The 26601-nt window shown below is 46.0% G+C and overlaps 1 protein-coding gene across 2 annotated transcripts in view; it reads left to right on the forward strand.

Moving 5' to 3' along the window:
- The first annotated feature begins 581 nt into the window (after positions 1 to 581).
- kirrel3l (kirre like nephrin family adhesion molecule 3, like) overlaps positions 582 to 26601 on the forward strand; it is a 33810-nt gene continuing 7790 nt past the window's right edge. For both annotated transcript variants that reach the window (XM_070965839.1, XM_070965840.1), the window contains exons 1-4: positions 582 to 1250; positions 22358 to 22513; positions 23128 to 23277; positions 25226 to 25383. In XM_070965839.1, the coding sequence (XP_070821940.1) occupies positions 1211 to 1250; positions 22358 to 22513; positions 23128 to 23277; positions 25226 to 25383 (504 nt within the window). In that variant the 5' untranslated portion in view covers positions 582 to 1210. The remainder of the gene's footprint in view (positions 1251 to 22357; positions 22514 to 23127; positions 23278 to 25225; positions 25384 to 26601) is intronic.

Below are 26601 nucleotides of genomic sequence, written 5' to 3' on the forward strand. Positions count from 1 at the left end.
CCAGGATTGGCAAAAGCAAAGGGCTTGTCTGATAGCCTCATTCAGAAGAAGGAGAAGTTTCTGTGTCGTTACGACAAAGGTAATGCATCCCGGAAGGCTGCAGATAATATTTCTTAAACCTCAGCATGAGGTTGAGTGATTGATGTGTAAAACATTACTTCAGCTCATATTGTTGAGTCTCAACACGACTGAATCACAAAGCTGCAGTTATAAAGTGAAATGGAGGTACATGGATTTGGGCTGAGGAATAAACATTCTGATCATAATTAAGGCTCATATTGAGCTTGTTACCATCACTGTTATCACAACACTGGTGATTGGGAGTGAAATGTAAAAACAAATATTTGTAGAGTACATTAGAAAGTACATTTTCCTACTAATGAACAGGCCATGCATGAGTGGATAGAATGCAAGTCTCCATGTGTGCTACACCACCCAAAAAATGTTAGGGCAGTCATTTAACTTGGAATAAATGTTTTAAATACCCTCCCCGTGACGCCCGCTCAACCAATGGCAGGGCCCCTGGGGGCGGGGGCCGCTGGGCCCCCCCTGGCAAGCATCTGAGGGAGAGGGGCTCCTCCGACTCAGCTCCTGCCAGATTTGGTGTACACCCCCTACCACCACCAGATGACTGTCAGTGCGCATTTCCTATCGGCAAGAGGGAGTGAGAAGTAAACAGAGGAGACCGACGGGGGAAGAGTGTGAGAGAGGGAAGGAGTGAGTGTGTTACAGTGCGAACAGAGTGAGAGACTCCAGCGGAGGGGGCGAGAGGCAACTTCACCGGGGTTTATCACTGCGCACTGTCGAGGAGGAGAGATCGCTTTCGAGCGCAGCATGCCCAAGTAGGTTAAAAGTGGACTGTGGACGAACCTACTGACTGAAACGACCGATTCACTAATGGACTCACTGAGAGCGCAGTGAGAGGCAAAAGCTGTGCCGGCGTGACGGGGAACGGACACTGGAGGAGAAGCTGATTCAGTGTGGAAAGTTACCAACTATGGAGATGCATTGTTAACTGAGAGTTTCCAAACTGTTCGGACCCTTCAGAGTCATTCATTTAAACTGGATGTTATTGTAGACGAGACCCTGTGCGCTTGGCTTGTCCGTCCGCTGATATTCCGGTGCCGCGGTGGACCATAACCAGCTCAGTCGCATAGACGGAGCGAGTGAATCCTTCCACGCAACACAATCAGCGCCCAGAGCGGCTAAAATGACGGCGTTGTATCTCATCTTTTGCCTTATGGTCACAGGTAAGACATGCTTGCGTTTGTTTTCATCTGCAGGTCTTTATTGCTGGAGAGAGAACGGACCGCGCTCCGTGCTGGCGCGCTGCGTCAAGCCACCCAGTGCGCCTGTTACACAGAGGCAACTGATATGCTGCAGTGCTGCAATTCAGTGCTGCTAATTGCCGGTAAATGTTTAATTAGTTTTTAAAGAGTGATTACATCAGGAGGTTTCACTGTCTGCAAGCCGAGCTGGAGCACCGGAGAATAGTGGCACTGCGTAACGATCGGAGTAGCAGGGATTGTCCCTGTTCAGGTTCAGATTTCTGATGTGTGAGAGAGAGGCGATCTCTGTGTTTCACTGGGTAGGCATGAGCTTACGGATGCAGGGCGCACGAACGGAAAGTTTAAGATTTTATTCTTTCACCCGGGGGATTCGTTGCTCCCGACTGCGACGCGTGTGTACGCGTGTCTGCGCGTATACGCCCGTGTGTCCATTCACAAGAAATTCTCCTTTGAAACTGAGAATGAAACGATTGGGTATTTTAACAGGTGAGGATAATAGGCTACAACCGAGGCGCTGCGAAATGAGACGGCGCCGTGCAGAGCTGCGCATCCCCTTTCCCCGAAGTTAGTCAGCGGTCCCCAGATTGATTTCCACTCAACATAAATCTAAAGCGAGAGCCTTGTCCCGTTGGAACGGTGTGGGCTCTTCTGTTGGTCTGAAGTTTTGTCTCTGAGCCGTAATCCGACACGATCGTGGCCGCTGTGAACGGTGCGTAAACAGATAAAGGGGTCCACGGTCTATCATGGGGGGAGCACGGTCTCGTGGGCAGATGTGTTAGTGATGGAGCAAGGTACATAGGGAGAGAGTGATAGAGAGAGTGAGAGGGGAGAGATGGAGAGTGCGTAAGAAAGGGGATAGAGAGAGAGTGAGTGAGACGGAGAGGGGCAGCATTTGTTTTCGGGAGACAGCAAAACGCACCTGTTTGCCCCCCACACCACCACCACCACCACCCCCTGCTACGTCTTGTTTGCAGAATTGACTTGACTACAGTACTTTGTTTATGAATTCTTATGACGAAAAAAAAGAAGATACACCGTGCTTATACTCAAACGACCCAGTGTAAAAGAAAGTCAGACTGTGAGTGTGTTTTCTGGAAAACAAATTGCTTTGAATTAGTGTTTGATTTGATGCATATCTCGCCTGTAAAGGTAGTTTTTCCAGCTTTATGCATCCATCTAATTATTAAAGCGATGGTGTAATACAGTTAGCATAGAATGTGACAGAGAGCAGAACATCTGTTGTTTTTTCAGTATAAATATAATCATTATGAACAAGCAGGCTCTCTGAGCAGCTGGTAAAATGTACCCTATTAATTTAGTGCTGTAAATGTCTTGATGCAAAACAAAGAAGCTTTCAGCAATCAACACTGAGCAACTGTTGACTTATCAGCATTTTTCAGAGTTGATAAACTCACTTGGTATTAACAATTTGAGAGAAAATAATCATATTTAAATGTAAGAGAATACAGAACGGCACCACGCTGACCCAGATCATCTCTGGGATGGACAACAGATGGAATAATGAAATCAAAATCTTTGTAGCTCCATCACACATAGTTTTAATAGCTTTCAAGATTGCAAATGGCAAAGCGTGTTTAGTAGCCATTTGTTGTGAACGCATCTTTACCTTCAGCCCCGGTTCCGCATGGTTTTGTCATTATTCAAAGCCCGGGGGAGGGATATGACACCGGTAGACCTCTGCTCCCTGACAGACTAGCAACAGCTGGATGAGAAGGGGCGGTAGCCAGACAGTGGCATATTTCCCCCGACCCCAACACACACACACACACACACACACACACACACACAACTCTCTCTCTCTCTCTGCCTCCCTCTCTCTCTCTCTCTCTCTCTCTCTCTCTCTCTCTCTCTCTCTCTCTCTCTCTCTCTCTCTCTCTCTCTCTATCTTACACACACACACACGCTCACAAATAATGAAAATGGTAACAGCTGCCCTAATTAGAACCTAAGAGACCCTAGACCTCATTTATTGTGCCAGCCTTCAACAGTATAAAAATCTGGCCACAGCACATGGCTTCACTTTGAAATGTGTGTAAGGCATATAGCACACATTTGTATGTATGTAGTCTTGTACAACACTGATAATTTACTTTCTCGGAAAGTCCCCTGGGCTCCCAGAGGAATTGGATTCCACACTGCATCAGTATTCTGAGTAATCTTCAGTGAGCTCTTCTTTGGAACCTTTTGCTTTGGGTCGCTTGCGTCTCATCGGGCCAAGTTCAAAGGCTGTGAGCTGAGATTACAAGTTTCTCTCCCTTCCTCTTAAGTCGTGTTGCCTGTCATGTCACACTATAGTGTAACGCCGTGGAAATTTTCCACCTTACTTCTTCTCACAACTCCTTTGCCTGGCTGCAGAATGTGTGACTGTGGGACACGAGGACATGGGAGCGTATCTGCTTAATGGGCCGGAGGGGGCTGCCGGGCTTTCAGCAAAGGTTGAAAGCCCGTTCACGCACACACACCTCATGCAGGCACACACGGACACAAACAGAGAACTGATATTAAGCCGAGGCAGTGATAAGCTCTGATCAAGCCCTCTCCTCCCCACCCCATCATCCTTTCCCATTACCAGAGATTTGTCTTTTCCTCATGCAGTACAGATATGTTTGTGGACGCAGTGGCAGCGTGGCCCAAGAGGTTGGTTTTGGGGAAGTGTGCATATTTTATGATCAGCCGTTCTGCTGCTCTTTGAATTCTTGTGAAGGGAGTCCGTATGGGCAGAGGGAAACAGAGCTTAAGATGAGGAGGGGGATGGAGGACGGAGGGAGGGGACTCTTGTTGCAGGGATAAGACTCAGCTATGTGTTGATGATTAAGCTGACAAGCAGCAAGAAAACACTGAGGAAGACCGCTGAGCATCGTTAACCTTTTCTCCATCTTGTTACTCTCGTGTCTCTCTCTGTCACACACACGCACACGCACACACACACACACACACACACACACGCACACGCATTCTCTCAAATCTCTCCCTTTAGTTTTCCTTTTCTGTCCCTCTATCAGTTCCATTCCTTCTATGATGCAGTGATGAAGTGTATGAGCAGGAGAAAGTTTGGCGGCAAGAACCCCAGCCAGCCGGTGAGGAGCGTTAGATACGAGGTGCACAGTAGTGCAGACGCAGCAGAATCCGAACACAGCTGAGTCTTGAACAGAAGTGTCTTGCATTATTTAGGAGACACAGTCATGGCAAAGATATAGATGAATTTTGGCCTACTTTGATTTTCTGTCTATGTGAGCTCCGTGTAATGGTTTTGCTGCCGGGGTGTTATATTGAACGTAGTTTCTGAATTTTCTAAATTCACTTGGGGCCACAAGTCAAATGTAAAGATCTGTACATTTGCTGTATTTTCTATCTTTAAAACCAAGATATGTATTTTTCCTTCTCCTGAACATTTTAACCAAACAACTAAAAACTTTATGTTTGAATGTTGTTGTTAAATTTTTCTTGTACAACCCTGATTCCAGAAAAAGCCTCAATTGAAAATAGTACAAAGACAATGTATTTAATGTTCGACCTCATCAACTTGATTGATTTTTGTAAATATCAGCTTAATCTGAATTTGACGACAGCAAATGTTTCAAACAAGTTGGGACAGGACAAACTACAGACTGAGAAAGTTGTTGAATGCTCCAAAAACACCTGTTTGAATCATTCCACAGGTGATCAGGTTCATTGATAACAGGTGATAGTATCATGATTGGGTATGAAAGGGGCATCCTGTTAAGGGTCAGTCATTCACAAGCAAGGATGGAGCAAGTCTCACCACTTTGTAAACATGATTGTATCAAAGATATTACTGCATGGGCTCTAGAACACTTTGTAAAACTGTTTGTTCGCAAATGATTCCAATCTATTTTTATTTACATTTTACGCAAAGTCTCAACTTTTCTGGAATCAGGGTTGTAGAAAGCCTCTAGACCTACACTTTCCCAAACCTTTTGATCATGCAGACAGGCGCACGCAGACAATAATGAATGATCAAGCTCTTAAACTGTGGCCTGCTGTTTTTTCCACATCCTGAAGACGTGCCGCGCACACATGCCATTGTCTTTCAGCCTTTCTTCATAAACAGATATCCTCCCTTTCGCCTCGCCACACACGCACTTGCTACGTGTACAGACGGAGAAACTGGAAGGAGAAAGGAAACAATGGGGCTTCATAATGTTGCCTGTCTCTAATCAGCTTTGCCATGCAGGCAAACACAGATAAAGAACTTGGCAGTGTGTCCTGAGGCTTTGTTATCAGCTGTTAGCAACTTAACTGGATGTGTACGCTGGTATGGCTCAGCACAGGAAGCCAAAGTGGCCAGGTAGCAAACAGTGGATGGCACTTGACCTCTTGCAGTATTATTTTTACCTCTGCCCGCCCATCCTCTTTTTGTCTTCGCTTTCTCCTTGTGTCTGTCTCTGCACATCCTCACCTTGTCTTCCTCTGGGGCAGTCGGAGGATCCGGAGAGGAAATGACAGGGAATAGGACAATGGAGGGGCCATGTCAGCTTCCTGCCACTGCCTGGAGACTTCTTCCCCAATTACAGCACTTCAGGCTGCATCATCAGTATACAGACTGGTGGGGACAGCGCAAATTTGTTTACTCATTTATTCTTCAGTACAAACACAGTAATGGAAAGGAAAGAGAGCGGGAGAAACCGGGATTCTGTGCATGCCATTAAAACAGCCCCCCCAAGGGAAACGGTCACGTTTATACAGTAGCAGCTATTTTAAGAAAGTCTTGGATTGCATTTATCTCCCCCAAAATGCAAGTGTCACTTCCTACTAGAGAGATGTATCACCATTTCAAAGGACCCTAAGCCCAGAAACCAACATACAACAGAAAAATTGCAGACATACTAGACCACACATCCATTTTTATTTTCCAATCAATTCCTGCCCTGCAAGACAAGAATTTCATATCTCCTGCCGAGACACAGAAACCAACAGCAAATTGAAATTTATCTTCTGCGTTGCAGCAATATCTGTTCCTGTGTTATCTTCACCAGCCGTGTTCCTTAACCTTATATTAAAGATAGCTCTGCTGGAGACGGATTCTGGCAGCTGAGAAGGGGCTCAAGAGAAAGAAAAGTTCAGTTAGGAATACCATCGGACAATATTTATTTAATGCTAGATGGTGATTTATTTAACTTCTCTTTTTCCTTTCCTTAAATGAAATGCAATTGTCAGTGGCGCTTATGTGATTGTCAGATCTGAAATAGTTTGTTTGGTGTACCAGGGCTTATGGCAGGTGTCAGCCCAGTATCAGGGCACTGATACACAACTGAATTTATTAGATTTGTGTACATGGACATGAATGTGACACTCAGCATGACTTCAAATTAATAAGCATGAAAAGTGAGAAAGCCTGTGTACGGAGTAGAAAACAGCCAAACCATAGTCTTATCCTAAACCTAACCCATACTTTTGGCATTTAAAGCAATTATCATTTCTCAGTAAGCTTTATTTTGAAAGTCTAACTGCCTGTTGCATATTTATTATTGCTAACTTGACTGAGAATCCTGAAGATTTAATTTCTTGACTATCTGACAAACTGCTGTGAGACAGTGTTGCACATCCACATCATCCAGAAATGACTCACGAGGAGCCCATGGAAGCAACACCCTGAACGCACACACGCAGAGGTCAAGGGCGCACATGAGGGCAGAGGATGATAAGCTGAGATGAGTGTTTGGCATCTTCAGGGCTGTGTGCCCTTTGTGGAGCGATTAGTCAAAGTCCAACTGTCTAATTAATGATGCTGTAGCTCTCAGAACATGTCATCTCCTTAACCAACTAGGGGTAAAAACACATTCAAGGAAACAAGAGATTGCCTGCTTTATCAGCGACGGAAACAGGGCATACCCTTGTGGGTTGAGTGCTCCAGCTTCTCGTTCCTTAAAGTCAAGCCCCCCATCTTTATCTTCTTTTCATCTCTCCTTCCTGTCAGTTCAAACTGCCTGGAACACCGGGGCTAATATTGTGTTAGTGACTCAACCATTAACCAAAATAGTGGGCTGGCTGTGTCTCTTCTTCTTTCTGCACAATGAGAGACTTCGCTGTGTTGTTGTAGGAGGCTGGGTGAAGGGTTGGAGAAAGTGTAGTGATGCCTTTTATTTCCATTTGTTCCATTTCGGACAGGGCTGAGAAACTCACCGTGGGAGGTCTGTGAGAGAAGGCAGCCAATTTGCTATCAACTGAGGGGTGTCAGTCAAAGCTTATCGATCGGGCTTTTAACTGCGGCTCCCTCAACGGCAAAACATGTTAATGTTATTGAGCTGTGAGGAAACGTGAGGAACAATGTAGTGTGTGGGTGGTTCAGGTGGGTGGCGGTTGAACCGGTGGGAGGGTAAGGTGTGTCTCTCTCCTGCCGTCTGTTTGGCCAGAGAAAGACGATGCAGAGACAGTAATGGGCTCAGCATGAGAATAGAGGGAGGCAGAGAGAGAAAAAGAAAGAAAAGGCAGGCAGAGGGGTCAAAGGGATTTACTGCCAGGAGCCTAGCATTTCAGGTAATGGATATGCTTGTATTGGTGTAAACCAAACCTGCTGTTTTTCTTCCAGCATGGCAGAGGTGAAAAACAACAAAGGTGTAACTGACTGCAAGTCTGAGGGGGATTAATAGAAAGTTGATATTTCAACACCTCAGGCTAAGCATTAGATCTCAGGTGTACGCTTGGACACGCAGAAAGTGGTTGTGTGTGTGCATGTGTGAGTGTGTGAGCGCAGAGTTGTGGATAGGGGGTGTATGAGGTTGAGGTAAGGAAGGTGTATAGTGGGAGGCTTTTTTGCTTCTGCCACATTCCAGCGAAGCCGCCGCAAGGAGGGCATGAACACATGGCTAAGTGCTTCCCAAGCTGGCTGAGGTGAACCTAACACCCCTCCTGGAGGAAGCAGCCCAACCATTGTTCCAGCACATTGCACCCGTCTGACTGAGGCATCCTAGCGCTGTGCAGATCCCAGGGGGCTGGAAAGAGAACGAAACAGAGGAGGAGAGGGACTGATTGTTCCCTGCTCAGACTATCCACAGATGGGGCTGCGGCACAGGATGCTGGCTGTTTGCTTTAGAAAGTCCCAGGCGTTTGCTTTGCAGTCGTGGTGAGAATTCTCTGGGGGAGAGAGAAGAGAGTGCCAGTGGAGACAACAGCAGGGGAAGGGGAAGAGAGAGGAGAGCAGCGAGAAAGAGAAAGAAAGAGATGGAAAAAGGACCTTGCCTAATATGATGTCAGTGTGAATATAGTGTCAGTGCCAAGAAGGGAAGACAGATGATACAGCTATACAATGATAGGGTAGTTGGGCGAGAGAGTGCTCAAGTCCTCCCCTGTTTCCAAACAGAGACATATAGAGCCAGAGATAATGGAGAAGGGAGGGAGAGTAAAGAGAGTAAGCGAGGAAGGGAAAAAGGAAGGGATGAGATGCAGGGAAGCCAGGCTGCATCCATCATGTGGTTTGGTGCAGAAGCCATTTGTACCTATTGTTCTCCATAATTTGTTTTCTCAGAGCCTGCAACGGGAGGGGTGAAGGGGAGAGACAAAGCCACGGCAGCCATTTATTTTTGTGCTAATTACATAAGTGAGACAGCATAATTAGACGTATAGCTAAATAGACAATAGGCTGAGAGAGATGCACAGAGGGAGATAGACAGGGAGGTGTAGATGAATTCAAATAGATGAGAAGCATGGCCCTCTCTATTTCACATTCAAGAGTGCGAGGGAGCATGTTAAAAGAAGTAAAGGGGATGGAGAGGGATAAAGGGAAAGGAAGAGGGAGAGTAAAGGAGATGGGGCGATGGAAGGGATAAAAGATAAGAGGGGAGGAGAGAAAAGCCCTCTTCACAGACTGCACTTTGAGGTGCGGCCCAATGCTGTTGGAATAGTCACCTCATTTAGTACACCTGCTCAGCGGGAGGGGAAAGAGAGATGCCTGGAGAAGTCGTAAAGAAAAGGAGAAAAGGCCACAAGAGAAGAGAGGAAAGAGGAGACAGATCTCATCTCTGCTTCTTCAGATCAAAGGCAGGGAGAGGCTACAGAGAGCTATTTGTTGTGGCTTGTTTGGGAGGGTCTCTGTCTTGTGTGGGGTCATGATTTGACCTGGCCTGCTATTTTGTTCTGGCGATATTACTCTTCAACACAGCCACATGCCAAACCCTCGAAGGAATCACAGCCTGCAGCGCCTGGGTCAGTTTTCTTGGGAGGACTGGTGGCGTTCTGAAGCTGCTGGATGAGGAAATGTAGATAAAAGAGAAAGTGAAGCTGAAAGTTTGTTAAAACCAGCACCAGCTTAGAAAGAAAAGATATTTTACATGCTTTCAACTAGCTGAAAAGGAGCGCGTTTGTAGCCAGCCGATGTTGTGTTGCTGAATGTTGTGCTTGTGCTAATGCAGTTGTGCATCTGCTCAGGTTCATGTGTAGGCGGTGTGTGGGTGTGTTGAGCATGTCACCAGTCTTTCAGGACTGTGATACAGGGGAAGATAAATAGGCCCTTAATGATGCCACTCAATCACAAGCCAGTTAAAACAGCTGACCAAAGATTGAGGGATAGTCAGGCCTGATTGGAGGCCTATTGAAGCTGGTCGGGGGAAGCTCTTGAGCCGTCACACTTTAGATAAGCCATTCACTGCACTATAGACCTCGGCCTAACTACCCTTCTTTTTCTAAGCAGTCCTCTGACACACTATAGTAGCTCGAGTCAACTCCCTGATTGTGCTGGGGAGTTCTTTAAAAGCCAATTTAAACTCAGTCCTTTGTTTAACTCCCCAGGAACTCGAGCTTGGACATATTGTTTTGGTTGTATGCGAGTTTGTGTGCTCTTTCATTGGGCTAAGTTGAAGTTTTGTGTGCGCTGTCTTTGAGCATGTGATGTTTTGTTAAAAAGAACTACGAGAACTGGCACCGACTAGTTTTTTGGGTGAAAGAGAGGGTGCATGAGAGAAATCAATGGCCCAATTCAACCTATTACAGCCATGACTGTTGCTGTAATGGTGTGGAAATGGGCAGTGGTCATGTGGATCCCTTCTATACCTCCGGGCTTGGATCACAACTGAAGCTCCGATTCATTTCCTCCCAGCTTTGATTAAAAAAAAAAAAAGAAAGAAAAGTACCCGGGGGATTTCAAAGACTCTTACATGATGGTGACAAGGGAAGAGATCCGTCCGTTTTGTGAAACGGATGAGACCTCTATTCTGCCAGGTTTTTCGAAGGACAAACACAACACTGGGCTGCAATTTTCCTCGACAAATAATGACTCCTCCAGCCCTGTCTCCTTCCAGCCTTTGCCTCTTTGATCCCAGGTAATGTGTTAACAAGCATTGAGTTCATAGGATACCCATAGCATTAGTATGTGTATTTGTGTTGAGGTGTGTGTGTTTGCGCATGTGTGGCTGTTTTCACACCAATTAATGAATTGCTTTATATGCCTGCTGAGGTGACGATGGCCTGTCTCTAGCAGGGCATTGCTTTTTTCCAACACTGTGTCAGCCTTCAATGCGTGATGGCCAGGGCCCTCTCTCTCACACTTACGCATTAATGAGACCAGTCTAATTAGTGCTTGTGGTTCCATACAGGAGACCCCAGAAACCACAGCACCATTGTGAGCTGGCCTAATCAGGGGACCTCTCAAAGACAGAGGGCCCACTGCACCAGGGAGAAAGTTCACACATACAGGGAGACCTGCATGGATTCGCGCTCAAATTAGCGTTCTGGTTAATTGGTATAGGAGTACAACAGAAAAAGAAAAGAAAAGAAATTAAAAACAAAAGGACTGGTTGTATTTTCAGATATGAGACCACTGAGGTTCACATCTTGGCTCCTTCCCGTTTAGCTCCCTCTGGTAGTGCTCCTCCCCAGGGCGATGCAGAAAAAATGATTTTGCTCTCCTTCATCCCTCTCCCTCACTCCAGATAATTCAATCTCTTCAATATCAAATAATCTCTCCCAATTTTTCAGCCTATTTTAACCTTATCGCTCAAAGAGCTACCTCTGGGGGATGAGCCTCATTCCACCTTGTTAAAAAAAGAGGAGGAGAAAGAAAGGGAGAGGTGGCCGAGGAAAGAGGGATGGCAAATAGCTCTCCGAGGAGTGCTTTAAAAGCCTCCGCTTGCCGTTCTCATGGGCCATATGTGGAACAGCGGGCAAATAGACTGAAAGAGAGAGGAATGGCGGGGATAGAGAGATATGGAGGAAGTTAAAGGAAGACAATCTATAAGAAAAGAGGGGAGTGTAGGTGATGTGAGGTGTGGCTCTTAAGGTCCGGGGCTCTAACTTGTGTCCCACAGCACTTAACATGCCCCTAGCCATCTCTCCTGGCAGTTAATTAGAATCCAATAAGGTTGCCGCCTGTTGGTCATTGTTCCTCCAGTGTGTTTACCCTTTCCAGAGGCTCCATTCGCTGCTTAATCTGCCAAGAAGCTGAATGTCAATAGGTCAGGCCAAGACTCAGGAGCCCTGAGAGAGAGGGAGAGACAGAGCGAAGGGGGAAGGAGAGAGGATCAGGGGGATGAAGGAAAGGGGTCATTTCTCTCTCTCTCTCTCTCTCTCTCTCTCTCTCTCTCTCTCTCTCTCTCCCGCTCCTCTCAATATTTTTCTGTGCCGTTCCATACTCGTTGTTGTTTCCCCCCCCCCTTCCCTCCCTCTTGCGTCTCGTCTTCTCTTCTTTTCTTCTCACTTCTAATCCGTCCTCTTGATTGTTCTAAGCTGCTTTCAGCCAGCCCCTGGGAGGGTGGGGGGGGGGTTTGGAGTCTCTTTTAATTAAGATTTAAAAGACGACTCCCTCAAGAAGGGAGATTTAAGAGCAGGATGGACTGAGCAAAGTAAATGATTGAAGGTAGGACAGATTGTAGAGAGGACTCAGCAAATATCAGAAATTGGTAAAAGGAGAAAGTTAAAAAATTATTATTTTACACACGTAGACTACGTACACACCCACACATTCACACAAACAGCCGGACTCTGGGGCATTCGAGTGGTTAAGCCAAATGGGATTTTTTTTTTTCATTTGTAATCAAGCGGCACAATCTATATAGATCGATCTCAACTTCCTGTGATTCATACCATATCCTGCAAGGGTGATATGGGATCAGTGGTAGCCAGCAGGCAAGCTGAGGGAGTTATCTCCACACTCTGTCTAATGATCGATCATCTCACCAGATGGGCTTAAGAGCATGTAACGCTCCACTTGTTTATCAGAGGCCCAAACCTGAGGCCTCTCAGTAAATGTGACCAGCAAAGAAAGTCTTGTTTTGCAGACAGACAGGTAGAATGGATGAAAGGGCTCAAGAGACATGCTTCGAAAGTTTAAAGTTTGCTGTGTTGTCTTTGTACGATGACCACACATGAGGGTGGAAGCTGAACTAATTTCCCTGTGTAATGTGGTTCTGTTTGGGTGGCAATGTCACCATAGTGGAAGCTGTAGACGTTCCTGTGAGACACTTAATTAACAGTCTTATCGCACCAGGACAAAAGATTTCTCTAGAAGTCTGGCCATCAAAGATACAAGCACTGTTACCGCCCGGCATTGCTTTTCTCCTCCTGTGGAATCATTGTGTTACAAAGTGTGTGTCCGTCTGTGTGTGTGTCACTGCAGGCTGAGAAAAGGCGCGTGCTATGTGTTTGGTAAAACAGTCACATAGCGCACATCTGCCCCCACTGTGAACCGTACATTCTTCATCCAGAGTAAAACCCCAAAGAAAACACTCCCCAAAACAGACTGGACAATAAAGTGTTTAAGTTCATCAAGCCGCAGACTCTGGTGCAGCCGCTAAGGTGTTAAAGGCAAAGGTCAAGAGCCCAACCCACCGCATTCTCTGCCGTGGTACATCCCAACACACAGCCACCATATGTCCAAGGTTTCACAGTCAATGAGCCGACCCACCCAGCATGACAAAGACCTATTCACACCCAGTTGACTCTGAGGAAATCTGCAATGCCACGGTGTGATTAGGACAGAATGCAGCACTAGTCCAGCCAGTGGCTGTTAAGAAAAAAACAAAAGACTAGAAGATACGGAGAAGTAAAAGGAGCGTTAGGGAAAAGAGTGGATAGACAAAGAACTTTACAAAGCACTTTGAGCGGATAAACGTAAGCATGATCTTGCCCTCAGCTTGCTGCAGCTCCATCGCTTGCCTCCATCAAAGCCCCTTGAGATTTTCCCAGCACACTCTCTGCCTCTGTCACTCACAACTCTGTTAATAAGGCCAGCAGTAAACGCCAGGAAAGATATGCAGGGATGAAAGATCCCTCTCTCATGTTCCGCGCTTTGAGGATGTGTTTCTGGGTGTCAAGGGGAGGTGCGGAAAATGCAGCTTTATAGAGTAATGCTGCATTTTAATAGAAACAATAAACCCATCCGCTTATAAAATAATATTTTGTGTCCCATATCCTGTTGTGTAGCAGCTCTGGGGACTTTTGGCAGACTTGAAAAAGCCCCCACCACCACTATCTAAAGGTATAGAAGAAGCCCATGCCAAAGAATAAAGTGTGAGGAGCTCCTGGGGGAGGGATATATCACACATATATTCTTTTACTGCAGCGATTAATATCCGCGAAAAAAAGGTCAAACTTGACTTGAAACGGTCCAGTATATCACAGTTACATTCGGAGCCAGCATTTCATACATCAATCCCTGCTGTGATGTCTCATCAGCCTGGTCACACAGGAGAGACCCACACTGCACATTATCAAAGATTGATGGGGTGTCCTAGTTAAAGACAGGGGGTGGAGAGACGACTGGTAACAGAAGGGAACTTTGCGTTACTCGCTCCTTTTTTTTTTTTTTTTTTTTTAGAGCTGTTGATTGTTCGCGTGGCCCACTGCAAATATAATCACTGTAATTTGCACATGTTATGCCAGGCTGTGCTACTGTGTCACCTAACGACCTGACCCCAAGATATGGGGGGGGGCAAAAGCTGTATTTTGAGGTCAATTGTCTCACACAAGACTCAGGAAGCTCAAGATGAGGGCTGAGTCTCCCATCTCCTCCCATCCGCCCTCTTCCTCATCCTCCCCTGTAACGGAAGACAAAACAAACTGACAGAACAAACAGGCAGATTATCCTAAATCCTTTTTTCTCTAACACACAACCTAACCATCTCTTATATCCACTGTTCACCGTCGTCCTACCCGTTTCTTGTTCAGAGTGCTTGCTTAATAATTAATTGATTAATTAGTTCGCTCATTAATCATTTATTCATTAATCATGGCCTGATTTTTCTAGAGGAAGCGGTGCAATCTGAAAAAACCCTGACTTCACATTTCACTCTAATTATGCTCCTTTACTAATCAACGCTTAAGAAACGGAGTTTCAGGAAATTAGTTTTCCCCTTCCCTTCTTTTTCTCAACACAAAGCAGGATGTATTGAGGTCTGCAGGTAGCTTTTTTTCCCCCCTCCCTTTCTTGTATTTTGGAAGCTCATGCTCATCAGTAATTTTAAAGGAATGATTCAAGTTACAGGCAATCTGATGAATGGAATAAAAATTTGATGTTGAATTAAAAACCTGCCTCTTCTCCACCTCGAGATACAAAGGGACCAGGAATTCTGGTCACAGACTAACCACAGACTGTGATTAATAAAGGGCAATTTGAAGGCTGTTTGTAAGAACAGAGAGGTGGCAGCAATGTGAATCACACACTTATTGTTTCCACTGGATCCATGGCTCTCCTGGGAGAGGAGGTAATTTGTTTAATCGCCAGGAGTTATGTTCTCCGGACAGAGAGATGGGAAGATAGGATGGTTCTGAAATATTGTCTGTAATGTGGAGAGAGCATGAGAGGGAAAGCGAAGAGAAACACTTTAAACAGGTTTAATTTGCTGTGTTTTTGTGCCTTTGTATTCCTGTTGGATGCAAAGTTCGCAACACTGCTCAGCTGCTTTCTCTGAAGGGGCTCTTGTCAGCTGCTGACAAAAAAGAATTATGCATCAAATTAAAGAGAGCTCCAGTGAAATGGAGGCAAGTCGGGCATTAACCTCTAAGCTTTAAAAAGCACACATATTAAGCAACACTAATGAGACTCTCATTGAGCTAGCTCTGTTTTATATTCAAACGCACACAAAAGCACAGCTTTGACTTCAATGTGCCAATGCTGCTTCTGAATGAGGTTGTCTCTGTTATTCATCTCACCAGCAGCAAACACTGCAGAAGTGAACAATAGTGTAGATGGCCCTTTTACTCTAATGAGATGCATACATTTACAACATTACCACCCTCATTAAAAAATAATAATAATAAAGCGAAAAAAAAAATATTAATTATGAAGCGCACTACTTCCTATCGTGAAGAGCCAAGGGGGTCTCCATCGGGCTCAATTAGGAAGAGTAGGCCGCAAATCCCTAGACTAAATTAATTGACACTCCAGGGCATTAGGCCCAGAGTCCCAGTACAGAATCTATGTAGAGAATTCCTTTGTTTTCATTTCCGCTGCCTTTTAGAAAAAGCAAGAGATGGAGGCAATTTTAACATGATCTCGTCATTGTTTTATGGATTTTTAATCTATTGTTGATTTATATATTTATTTGTGTCACTTGTCACGTCTTCAGCAGGGAATGAAAAGACTGACTTCATTATGTTTTTTCTAATTCCTGTCCCATCTTTGAGAAGCCTTTCTGTCACATGTTGCACACCATTGCTGTTTCATCCACTGTGTCAGCTGTTATGCACACACTAAACCAGAGCTTTTTGCAAACAGCACAAGAAGTTAATGATTTAAAAGCACAGTAAATTACACTGAAAGCCCTTCCATCCAAACACTGGTGAAAGAGAGGGAGGGAGCCAGAGAGGGAAATTGGGATACAGAAAGAAAAAGTGAAAGAGACAGAGACAGGGAGAGAGAGGAGCAGAGGGGACAGAAAAGGGCTGGAACCGTGACACAGATCCAGCCAGCAGCTGTTTTGCAGTGAAAACACCAGGGGGTTAGCAGGAATGACACGAAATGACAAGACTAGCTCAATCAACATCTTGTCAACACTGCTGGCTGATGTGCACAGACAATTTCATACCACCACGGCTGACTCCCTCCCCTTTTCTCTCTTTTTTTATATGGCTTTTTATTTCCTGTCCTCCTGCCAGCCAGCCAGTCACTTGCTATCTGTCTACATGGAGTCAGCTCTTTGGCTCTTGGCTTCAGAGTGGGGGAGCTGTTTAAAAGCTGTGCTAGAATTATACTCAGAGAGATGCTGCTGCCCACTGGAAACCCTAAAGATATGGGCCTCTGACGGTGCGTGTGCATCTATGTGTGCGTGCGTGTGCGGGAAGTCTGAGAAGACAGTAAAAGAATGAGTGTATTTATGGCACATTGTACGGGCACTGCAGCACAGTGACTGCGACCCATTCACATGCACTCACACACTGAGTATGTCACATCAGCACTCTTGGTCCCCCCCTTCCCGCCAGCCTCCTCCTTTTTTCCCTCCCTTCTTCCCCTCCTTGTATGCATAACACTCTATTACTCTATCCACTGCATCTGCTGTAGCAGGTACCCAGAGAAAAACTCTGCCACTGCTCTCCCATGCGATCAGCCTCACTGCTGCCCTGATGTGTGCAGTGCCCTATTCCAGCAGAGAAAAACCTCGTGGTGACAGCCACAGAGACAGACTGATTACAGCGTTCCATCAATCCCCTCTCAGGCCCGCTCCTTTGCAATTGGAAGCTGACAGGAGCCCACTTTTTCCATTTTTACCTTTCCTCAGTTTTTCCGGTCTTTCTAACATGTAGTGGCTCTTTTTTCTTTTTTTTTTCCTTTTGTTCCCTCCACCCCGCTTTCTTGAGTGTTGTGTTGACAAGCTGACACAAACCCCTGTGATTTTCACACCAGGGATGCAGAGACCAAGAGAAAGGGACAGGGGGTGCAAAATAGACGAGAGGAAGAGATGGGGAGAGAGAGTGCAAGGGAGAGGCTGGCAAGAGATGACAGCTGACACAGAGTCTGGAAAAGCAGAGCGACGGCAGAAAGAGCCATGGAGAAAGCAAATCAACAATTAGTAACACCTTATATAACTCTCAGAGGGGCCCTGCTAGGCATTGATTTCAGGGATCATGGCTCACTGACTATAGACATATGAGTGATAAACAGAGGAGTGAGAGGATGGAGTTGGATTGTAGAGGGATGCAGGAATGAGAGGGAATGCCCTTGGTGAGGGTATCAACAGAGCAGCAGGGGCGGGGGGGGGGGCTGGGTGGATGAGCGGGTCCACTCTCTAAAAAGGGTCTAGGCCTGAGCCAAGATTTTCACAATGGAATAAAGGCTGAAAGGGGAGGCTAGGAGGATTAAACGCCAGCAAAACAGCTCTTAAAAAGCTGTTAGACTGCAATTTGGGCACAAAAACGCAGAATGGGAGAAAAGATAGTGAGAGTGGGTGGGAGGGTGGGAGTGCAGCTGGAATGCAACGTGGGAGAGAAAGGATTGAAGAGAGGCTGGGACGCATTAAGGTGTGAGAGAGAGGGCCATCTGCAGAGGCACAAGCTGAAGCCGTTTGCCACGGCCCGAGTCAAACAAAAACACAGAGGTCCTCACACATGTAGTCGAGCATGCGTTGGGTGCCACACTGCCATGAGTTGGTGGGTGGTATCTGTTGTTCGCCCTCAGAAGTTCTGTAGGAGTCATGATAATGAGCTTAGTAGTCAGATCAAACATGAGATGGGTGCAGGGTCCCCTTTGGGACATACTCTTTGGTTCAGCTACCTCAGCACTGCTGTCTACTTTGTACACACACACACACACACACACACACACACACACACACACACACACACACACACAGGAAGGGGAAGACAAAAGAGCCTGACTCAAAACAAAGGGATAATAATTCCATACAGAGAGAAATGGAGCTTGCATTTTCCAGCCCGATTTAGAAGCCTTATCTAGACAAGGCACAATGGATGGCATTTGGGGAAAGGGGTTGTTTATTCCAAGCTTGACACTTTTTTGCCAATTGCCTTGTTTTGTGCTGCGTTTTTTTTTGTCTGTTTTTCCTCCTCATTTTCTCCTCTTTGGCTCTTGTTGTGGAAAAGTCACACCAGTTGGGCGCAGGATTCTGCCTCACATACTGGGGTGAAAATCCAAGCAGATATCGGGCGCTATTTTTTAACATTTTGAATTATTACTGCACAGAGCAAATTGTCCAGTCAAGTTGAGAGCACTTATATTTATAGACCCCACAGGACAGGATGTTGCACTCTTTGCACTGGATGGGAATGAGGACATGGAATAAAATCAGGACTAAAATAGGGACTCTCTGCGAACGCAGCTCGGAGCCTCTTAGAGTGAATGAACCTCCGCAGTTGAGTGTCATTGTAAAAACACGGGGAAATGGACAGAGAACATCGCCCGAGCTGTTTTGAAAACGACAGTCTGATGTTGTTTTATGTTTTATTTGAAGGATGTGGCATTTTGAATGCCGGGTTAAATTGATTTATGGCCTGAAATACTGGTTTTTGTTTTTTGTCAGATTACCAAAAGGGCGTAACAGATTATGACTGTGGCGACTTGGTGGTAAATGCACTGCACTGTGTGTGTGCGGATCCACATTTTATCTAAAGGTCATGTGCAGTGCTATTATCTTTCTCAGTCTTTAGCATCATGACTGGCGCTTACACATACACGTTTTCAGTACACACACACACACACACACACACACACACACACACACACACACACACACACACACACACACACACACACACAGAGTCACTGGTTCAATCTAATTCTATCAAGGCAGATGTCCAATGGTGGACGGATCATTGCTGACATCTGTCCATCTCTTCCTGATCCTTCCTGATGTGAGTGTATCCCCTATCAGTTCAGATGAAGGAGAGAGAGAGCAGGCAGTGCCAGGGTCGACGCAAAGCTCTTTAATAGGTTGTGTCCAAGTCGGAGAGGCTGTTTTGCACTTAACTCGGACCATGTGACAGAAACAGCAAAGTCACTGTGTCAAACTAACTGCTAAATGTGCCCTCCGGTGCCTGAGAAGTTGCTTTCCCCATTACCACTGCCCCACCCTCCGCACACTCACACACCCACACACAGACATAAACATACATGGCACAGTTTTAGACAGGCAAACACACACACTGAGTTCTCACAGTCGGGCAGAAATGCACACACACATAAACTTAGCCCTATGTGCATCCAGCGGCGTGAAATGATATTCCATTTTGAGAAATCCGGATTAAAATGTATCAGGCCAAATGTGTTTTGACCTTGTTGCTGGGGGATGGAGAAGCACACACACCCTCACACAAACACACAGCAATGGTAAGAAATAAGTAAATGTTGCATTTCTCGTGATGAGGACTTGTAAATCTAAATTCCAACTGCCTTTAAAGTAACATTAAGAACACCACATGGGGCACAACTAATCTACACTGTATATATTTACTGTATATATTTACCTGCGTAACATTCAAGGCGACATGGTAAATAAACCTACATGTACTGCAGAAATGTTGGGATTTCAAGGGGATTCAAGTCTCTTTTTTTTCCAATGTGATTCACTTGCAGCCAAACGACAAGCTCCTCATTTTTGAGTCTGGTGGAAACACTGAAAGCTGTGGTGGTGTTGTGTCGCTTGTGTATATGCATGTGAGCGCGTGACACTGCAGCACACCAAGAAGAAGCTTCTTCACACCCACAGCTCCCTACTTCTCCTGACTGCCTCTCCTCCACTGTTTCTTTGTCTGGTTCCGTTCCTCCCTCTCTCCCCGTCAGAAATGTATTCATGTAATTAAGCTGCTAATACACCGTCAAAGAATTGTCTAATTCAGCAAGGAGGAATTAAAGGAATCTGGCATGAGTCATTAGCCAGTCGAGATGTTCTGTTGAGCATTTTCAATAAGGGATCTGGAGAGCAATGAATCACTCATATGGTGTGAAGACATTCGCTACAGCACATACGCTGTATTCTATATTTGTCCGCCTGCACACGCCTGTATATGTGAGTGTGCATGGCGTTAATTGCCATATGTGAGCATGAGAAATTGTATGTGGGTGAGGTAAAGAGAAACAATTCAATGCATGTAATCCATCTGAACAATCAACCAATGCAGTGAATTATTACCCATTGTAAACATTTAGATACTCTGGGCAAGATACTTAATTGCAATCAATGTTTGTACTGTTGCAAGTACAAAGAGGAAAATCCCCAACTCTCTCTGCACGGGGAGGCATATGAAAACGCTCAATAGCTCATAAAGGCTGAATGTGAGGGACAGGCAGGCAGACGGTAAAAACAGAATTTTTGAAGGTATGATGGGAAAATGCCAGCCTTCGCTAAACGCCTAATAGCCTGAGCCAGAAGACGTTTCACTTCTCATTGACGCTCTTAAATTGGCCTCTTTTGATCCACAGTGCGTGACACACATACAGCCTACCTGTTTGCATCCACAGCTCGATAGGTTTTTCAAACGCTTTGGTAAAATGATGTACAGGGAGACATTATTGGTGAGCTAACATCCATTGTTCTCTGATCTTTTTTTCCCCTGTTCAGCTATCTATTAACATCCCCTTTGGCCCACATGGAGAGACCGGGCACATGTGAAAATGGGTTTTGAGGCAGTTGTTGAGAACCACAATGGTGTGAGCCATGGAGCGCTCACGTTCCTGATGAACTCACTGTTTGGCGGCTCTAATTGTGCTGTTGGGAGACAGAGACAGGAGGGTGCACAAGGAGGGGTGGGGGGGGGGGCGAGGGACAAGGTTCAATCCAGGGTGCACCCCGAGATGAAGTGGATAATTGAGTGCCGAATAAACACTGCCAGCAACCTTGTGTGCCCCCCCCCCCCCCTTCAGAAAGAAAGAAAAACTTGGAGAATGGAGCGAGGAAGAGGGGGAAGAGACAGGCATAGAGGAAAGGGGTGAGAGAGAGCGAGAGATAGAGAGAAAATCCCAGCTACCCTCTGGGGGGAAAAGCTGCTATTGAAAAGCTATTAAACTTGCATTTAGCAGGATTGATTGGAAATGAAGAGGCCTATTAAAAGAGAGGGACAAGGGGACAATAGCGCGTCTCTGGCCGCCGTATGTTGCCCTCCTTTCAGAGGCTTTCTTCGCTAGGAGGGGGGGCAACCCTGTCTGTTTAAGCACTCCCACCAAGAGAAGCAGTTCGGGGGGGCTTAGCACTGCCTGAATAGAACCCTCTTTATCTTCCTCTGTCCCCCTTCTCTCCCATTCTCCACTGAGCAACAAAGAAAGAGAGAAGAAGAATGAGGGAAGGCTTTTTTAAAGTCCTCTTCCCGACTCACACAGACACCCCACTTAGATAACCAACCAACTGCCTCTCTCCCTCTCCTCCTACCTTCCCCTACGGATTAGTTACCTCTGGAGTGTTGCCATCTTCCCCTGCCAGTAGGGTTTGTAATGCTCAATCTTTAGCATAGTGGCACAAACACTTGGAACCGTGGAGCCACATTCACGCTGTGTTTTTGCATGCGTGTGAAGGCAGGCCAGCCAATCCGGTGAGACTCCATGCCGCACTTAAACACAGCAGCGGAACGACGGCAGGTGTCTCCGCTGACTTTCAGCAGGCTCAAACGGATGGCTCCCCCGGGAACTTTAATGGAGTTTTGATTGTTTAACATCCATTTTTACAAAAAGCACGCAGAAAAAGTGGCAGATTTTTCTCCCCAGAAGTGCGTTTGCTTCATGTCAGCGAGCATATAACCATATGGTCTTGGGAAAGAGTTAAATAAGTGATGAGGCACAGCTGACTCCTTCTCTTAGAAGCCACATTTATAGAGGAGAAAAATAATATTTTCACACGTCAGCCTCGTCCGTGCTCTCAGAAAGTGCCATGAAAACAAGGGAGTGAGCAGACCAGTTCATGGGAGTCTGCTGTCTTACATGCTTCCACTTTCGCACCCGTTACAGTGCAGGTTTCACTTTTCTCATCTCTGCTGGCTCTGCAGAAATGCACCGCCGTCACATTTTCTGAAGTGCCATTAGCAGTATTCTGTGTGCCTGTATATTTCATAGCTATTTTGAGAATTTCAGTATGAATTGTCCATCTTCTATCATGAAAATGTGAATTCCAGGAGATGCTATGTTCACATTGTGCCTTTCTCTCTTTTCTCTCTTCCAGCCGCCACCCAAGCAGCCTACTTCTCCCAGCAGCCCCAGGACCAGGTGGTTGTATCTGGTCAGTCAGTGACTCTGCCCTGCGTCATTGTGGGTTATCGGGGAATGGTGCAGTGGACCAAAGATGGCCTGGCGCTGGGTGGAGAGAGAGACCTTCCAGGTAACATCACTGCGCTCTTATATCTGTCTGCCTCGCTCTCATTTGTCTCAACTGCTTTCTCTGTGTCTGTCTCGCTGCGATCAATGTCATGTCTCATTAGAAACCAAGTCTCTCTCTGTCAAACGTTGGACTTTTACACAAATTAATGTTTAGAGAACAATGTACCACTGACAGGTCGGCTACTGCTGCACATGCCGAACTTTAATTTGTTGCTTAGCATTTTAAGGGCCTTGTAGGAAGGTAGATAATCAATTGGCTTTTGTCACGCACTGACATTTAAATGTGTGGCAGCCTCAGAGAGAGGGTGGAGAGGCTTCCTCTTGACCTCAGCCACCCCATCTTTATTGTGTCTGTGTTTAAAGGACAGACTCCTCATGCAGCAGCCTTCTCACGTGTTGCATTTCCAGCCTCACGCTGCTCTGCTAACACAACGGCTCAATTCCTGGCCCAGTGAGGTGCTGCTTGCTTTCATTTGTGTCTTACAGAGCCTTGCCACGTTTCTCTCGCCTTTGTTCAAGGCACAAGTCTGTTCATTTTATAGTCCTTTCATTATGTGTTTGTTCTTGGTTGGTTTGTTTGTCTCTGACTCTATTCTCTGCGCTGGTTTCACGCAGGCTGGACGCGCTATTCCTTAATGGGCGACCCGCTATCAGGCGAGCACAGCTTGCTGATCGATTCGGCAGAGTTGGCGGATGACGCGGTGTATGAGTGTCAGGCTACACAGGCGGCACTGCGCTCCCACCGTGCCAAGCTCACTGTACTAGGTAAGATACACAGCTCAAGCATGATCCTCACAGCCAGCCCCCATGCCAAGGCCTGCAGGCTGGCAGCGCATGGGAACAATCAGGGGAGTGTCTTCATCACAAAGCACAGAAGCATGTAGACAAATATACACATAACACACGTACAATACACAAAAGTTAATCACATTCAAAACCCAACTCATCATAGATGAATAAAAAATACATCAAAACACTCTTCAAGTGATTTACAATTCATAAAACCATCTCTTATCACCACTCAAAGATAACCCCAATGTAAATCTAGTTTCCTGGTAAAATTCATGTCTTGAAAGTATAATTCAAACCAAGCAAGTCTCAGCCTAGAGATTCAGCCAGGGAAAGAAAAAAAGAAAAAAGAAAACCCCTCTGCTCTCAGTAGCAGTAATCAAGACTGTGGACGTCTAGGATAATGTGATTGCTGCAGTCACAAATGACTTGCGTAGTTGCTTGAAAGTCAGGGTCTGCACAGTTAGCAAATTTTACAGTGAGCCACAACATTTGTCAACCGCAAGGCGGTTTTTACATTAACGTGATGTGAGTGATCTACTTCTTCACACAGACGTTCAGAGGTGGAGGCGAGGAGGTGGGGGGTTTGAGGAGGAGGAGGGCCAGGTCTTGTGGGAATTGGAAATGACAAAGCACTGCTGGCATCTGGTGGCATGCAAAGGAATATCACTCATTAATTAGTCCTGTCAATTGTCCATATATTCACCTACTGTACAAGCACAAGAGAGGGGGAACTCAGAGGGAACAGTTATTCAGGCATGATGCTGCAGCTTATGCCACAACACAAAGCCTTCAGTCCAGAGCCTGTTGTCCTGTGAATCGAAGTTCACTCAGGCAGGGTGGCACAGATAGGGTTGCCATGGAAAGGCACGCAGACTGAGATCACAGGCGGGATGCAAGAACATTTCAACGAAATGAACTGTTTCAGATAGCTCACCTGTGTTCATCAGCCCACCTTTCAGTGTGTCACTGTCAAACCTGCACAGAGCAGCACAGACCAGTGCGGTCATCACATGCCCACACACAGCCAGCCAGCCGGCAGCAAAGAAAGTTGATAAAACTGCCTTTCTACATTAAATGCACTCTGAAAGACCAAGGCAGGTGGCTCACGAGCATTATTTGCATTTCATAAACATATAAATGAAATCTGCTGCATCGCTCAGGAACCTGCGGTTTATGTATGGACATAAGGAGTGTTAAAGAGAGAAGGGGGCTTTTTCTGTGCATGTGTATGGGTGTGCACATGCCTGTATGCGTGTGTAAATCAATGTGGCCAGATGAGACCAAAGCAATCCTGCACAGTCAAAGGAGTCAACGGCGGGAGTGCAGTCAGGGGAATCGGCATGGAAATTAAAATCACCTAGCACTCGGATTCCATTAGTGTCCGTGCCGCGGCAGCGGAAGGACCTCTGACAATTCAGATACACACAGTGAAATTGGTTCGGTGGAGGGAGCGAGAAAGGCCAGCACAAACCCCATGTTTACGCCTTCTCTTATTGGATGGGGAGATAGACGCCTTCATCAGGGGTGGCACGCTTGGCTTGCCAGTGGTGCGTGCGAAACCATGCAAATAAATGAACAAATAAGCAATTCAGTTGAAACATCACTCTGCAACAGTAAGAGCAAATAGAGTAATAATGTTAGTCCCAAGAAAGAAAATAAATAAGGTTGAGTCTGTTTTTTTTCCAAATGACAACTGTTCTTGGTCCTTTCTCCTGTCTGAAACTACACCTTGTTAAACAGACACATGGCCATAAGGAAATACTGTTTCCTTCTTTGCTGTTGCGATATATTGATGCAGCGCTGAGAGCAAGAGTAAGCTCAATATCGATATGACTTCCTTGTGGCTCTGCGCTGGCCTGCAGCTGTAATGAGTTTTTTTTTGTTTGTTTGTTTTGAGTGGTGTGTTTGTTCTGCTTTACAGTTCCTCCATCAGACCCTGTGGTGGAGGGTGGCCCTGTTGTACGTCTTAAGGCCCACACACCACACAACCTCACCTGCAAAGCCTCAGGAGCCAAACCTGCTGCTGAGATCACCTGGTACAGAGACGGAGAGGTCATGGAGTCTGCAATTTATTCCAAGGTACAGTGAGAGCAGATCTCTGCCCAGCATTATCATTCAATCACTAACACCCACATGGTATTATAAAACGTAGCAGCAGGCAGAAATAAATGCAAAGCTATTCAAAAGAGGAATATTTTCTCTTAGGCTATAATACTCCTCTTTTTCTTCCATTTCTCTTTTTATTTTTCTCATCTTTCTCACATGGTCTCTCTGTTTTTTTTCTATTGCCACCCTTCTCTCACGATTTGTGCGCTCACTCTCTGCAGTCCCCCTCCCATTTTCACTCAAGCCTGACCCCCCACCACCACCACCACCACCTCCTCCTCCTCCTCCTCCTCCTCCTCCTCCTCCTCTGCCTCCCCCCCTCACTCACTAACCCCCTCCATCCCCCTTTGCTCGCTAATGCAGCGACACTACAGCATAACTGGAGCATGCCAAAGCTCAGACAGGCATGAGTGTTTCATACAGTAGAGTTTTTGCAGAGAAGAAATCACCCACAACAATGCAGAAACACAATGGGGATGCGCCGGAGCGTAAGCCAGCCACGGCTGGGAAAGTGTCACATTTTTCATGGTCTCTGACCACGCTAAACGACGCTAAACGCCACATTTAAGGAGGCGAGAGCCTGCAGTGAGAAGGGAGGGAGGAAGATTGTCGGAGGGAGGGGGGAGAGGAGAGGAGGGGAGAGGGGAGGAAAGGGGAAGAAAAGAGGAATAGAGGGGCAAAAAGAATATAGAGTTATCTAGTGAGATAGCGTTGTGAAAAACAGAGAATTTCCAACATTAAGAAGTGAGGACTGGGGGGAGGGAAAGCTTTGTCCGAGCGAGGGGTGGTGACAGGGAGTGATGTGATTTGATCTAGCATAAAAATGCTTTTTGTGTGTCTGGCTGAGGAAGTGAAAGCCTATGTCCATTGATTTGGCTGTCCAGGGAAAGGCTCAGCTTGCTCTTGCTCTTTTCCAAAGATGTGTGACACTTCTTCCTCACTGTCGCCACCCAAAAAACAGACTCACAGGCACCTCTGCTATCACTTTTTTTTTTTTTTTTTTTATGTGTGTGTGTGCAGTGTGTGTATGTGTGAATAAGGAAGGGAGGGAGAAAGTGAGAGAGCAGTGAGCCATATCCTCAGAATCTACACCTTTCCTCACTTAGGCGTATTGATTTCTGTGAGCAGTAAATAGATTTAAAAGATGATGACAAACAAGGAGCGCTGACGGGGAACACTCTCAGAAATGTG

This window comes from Chaetodon trifascialis, chromosome 7 (assembly GCF_039877785.1).
Source record: "Chaetodon trifascialis isolate fChaTrf1 chromosome 7, fChaTrf1.hap1, whole genome shotgun sequence".
Taxonomy (NCBI): domain Eukaryota; kingdom Metazoa; phylum Chordata; class Actinopteri; order Chaetodontiformes; family Chaetodontidae; genus Chaetodon; species Chaetodon trifascialis.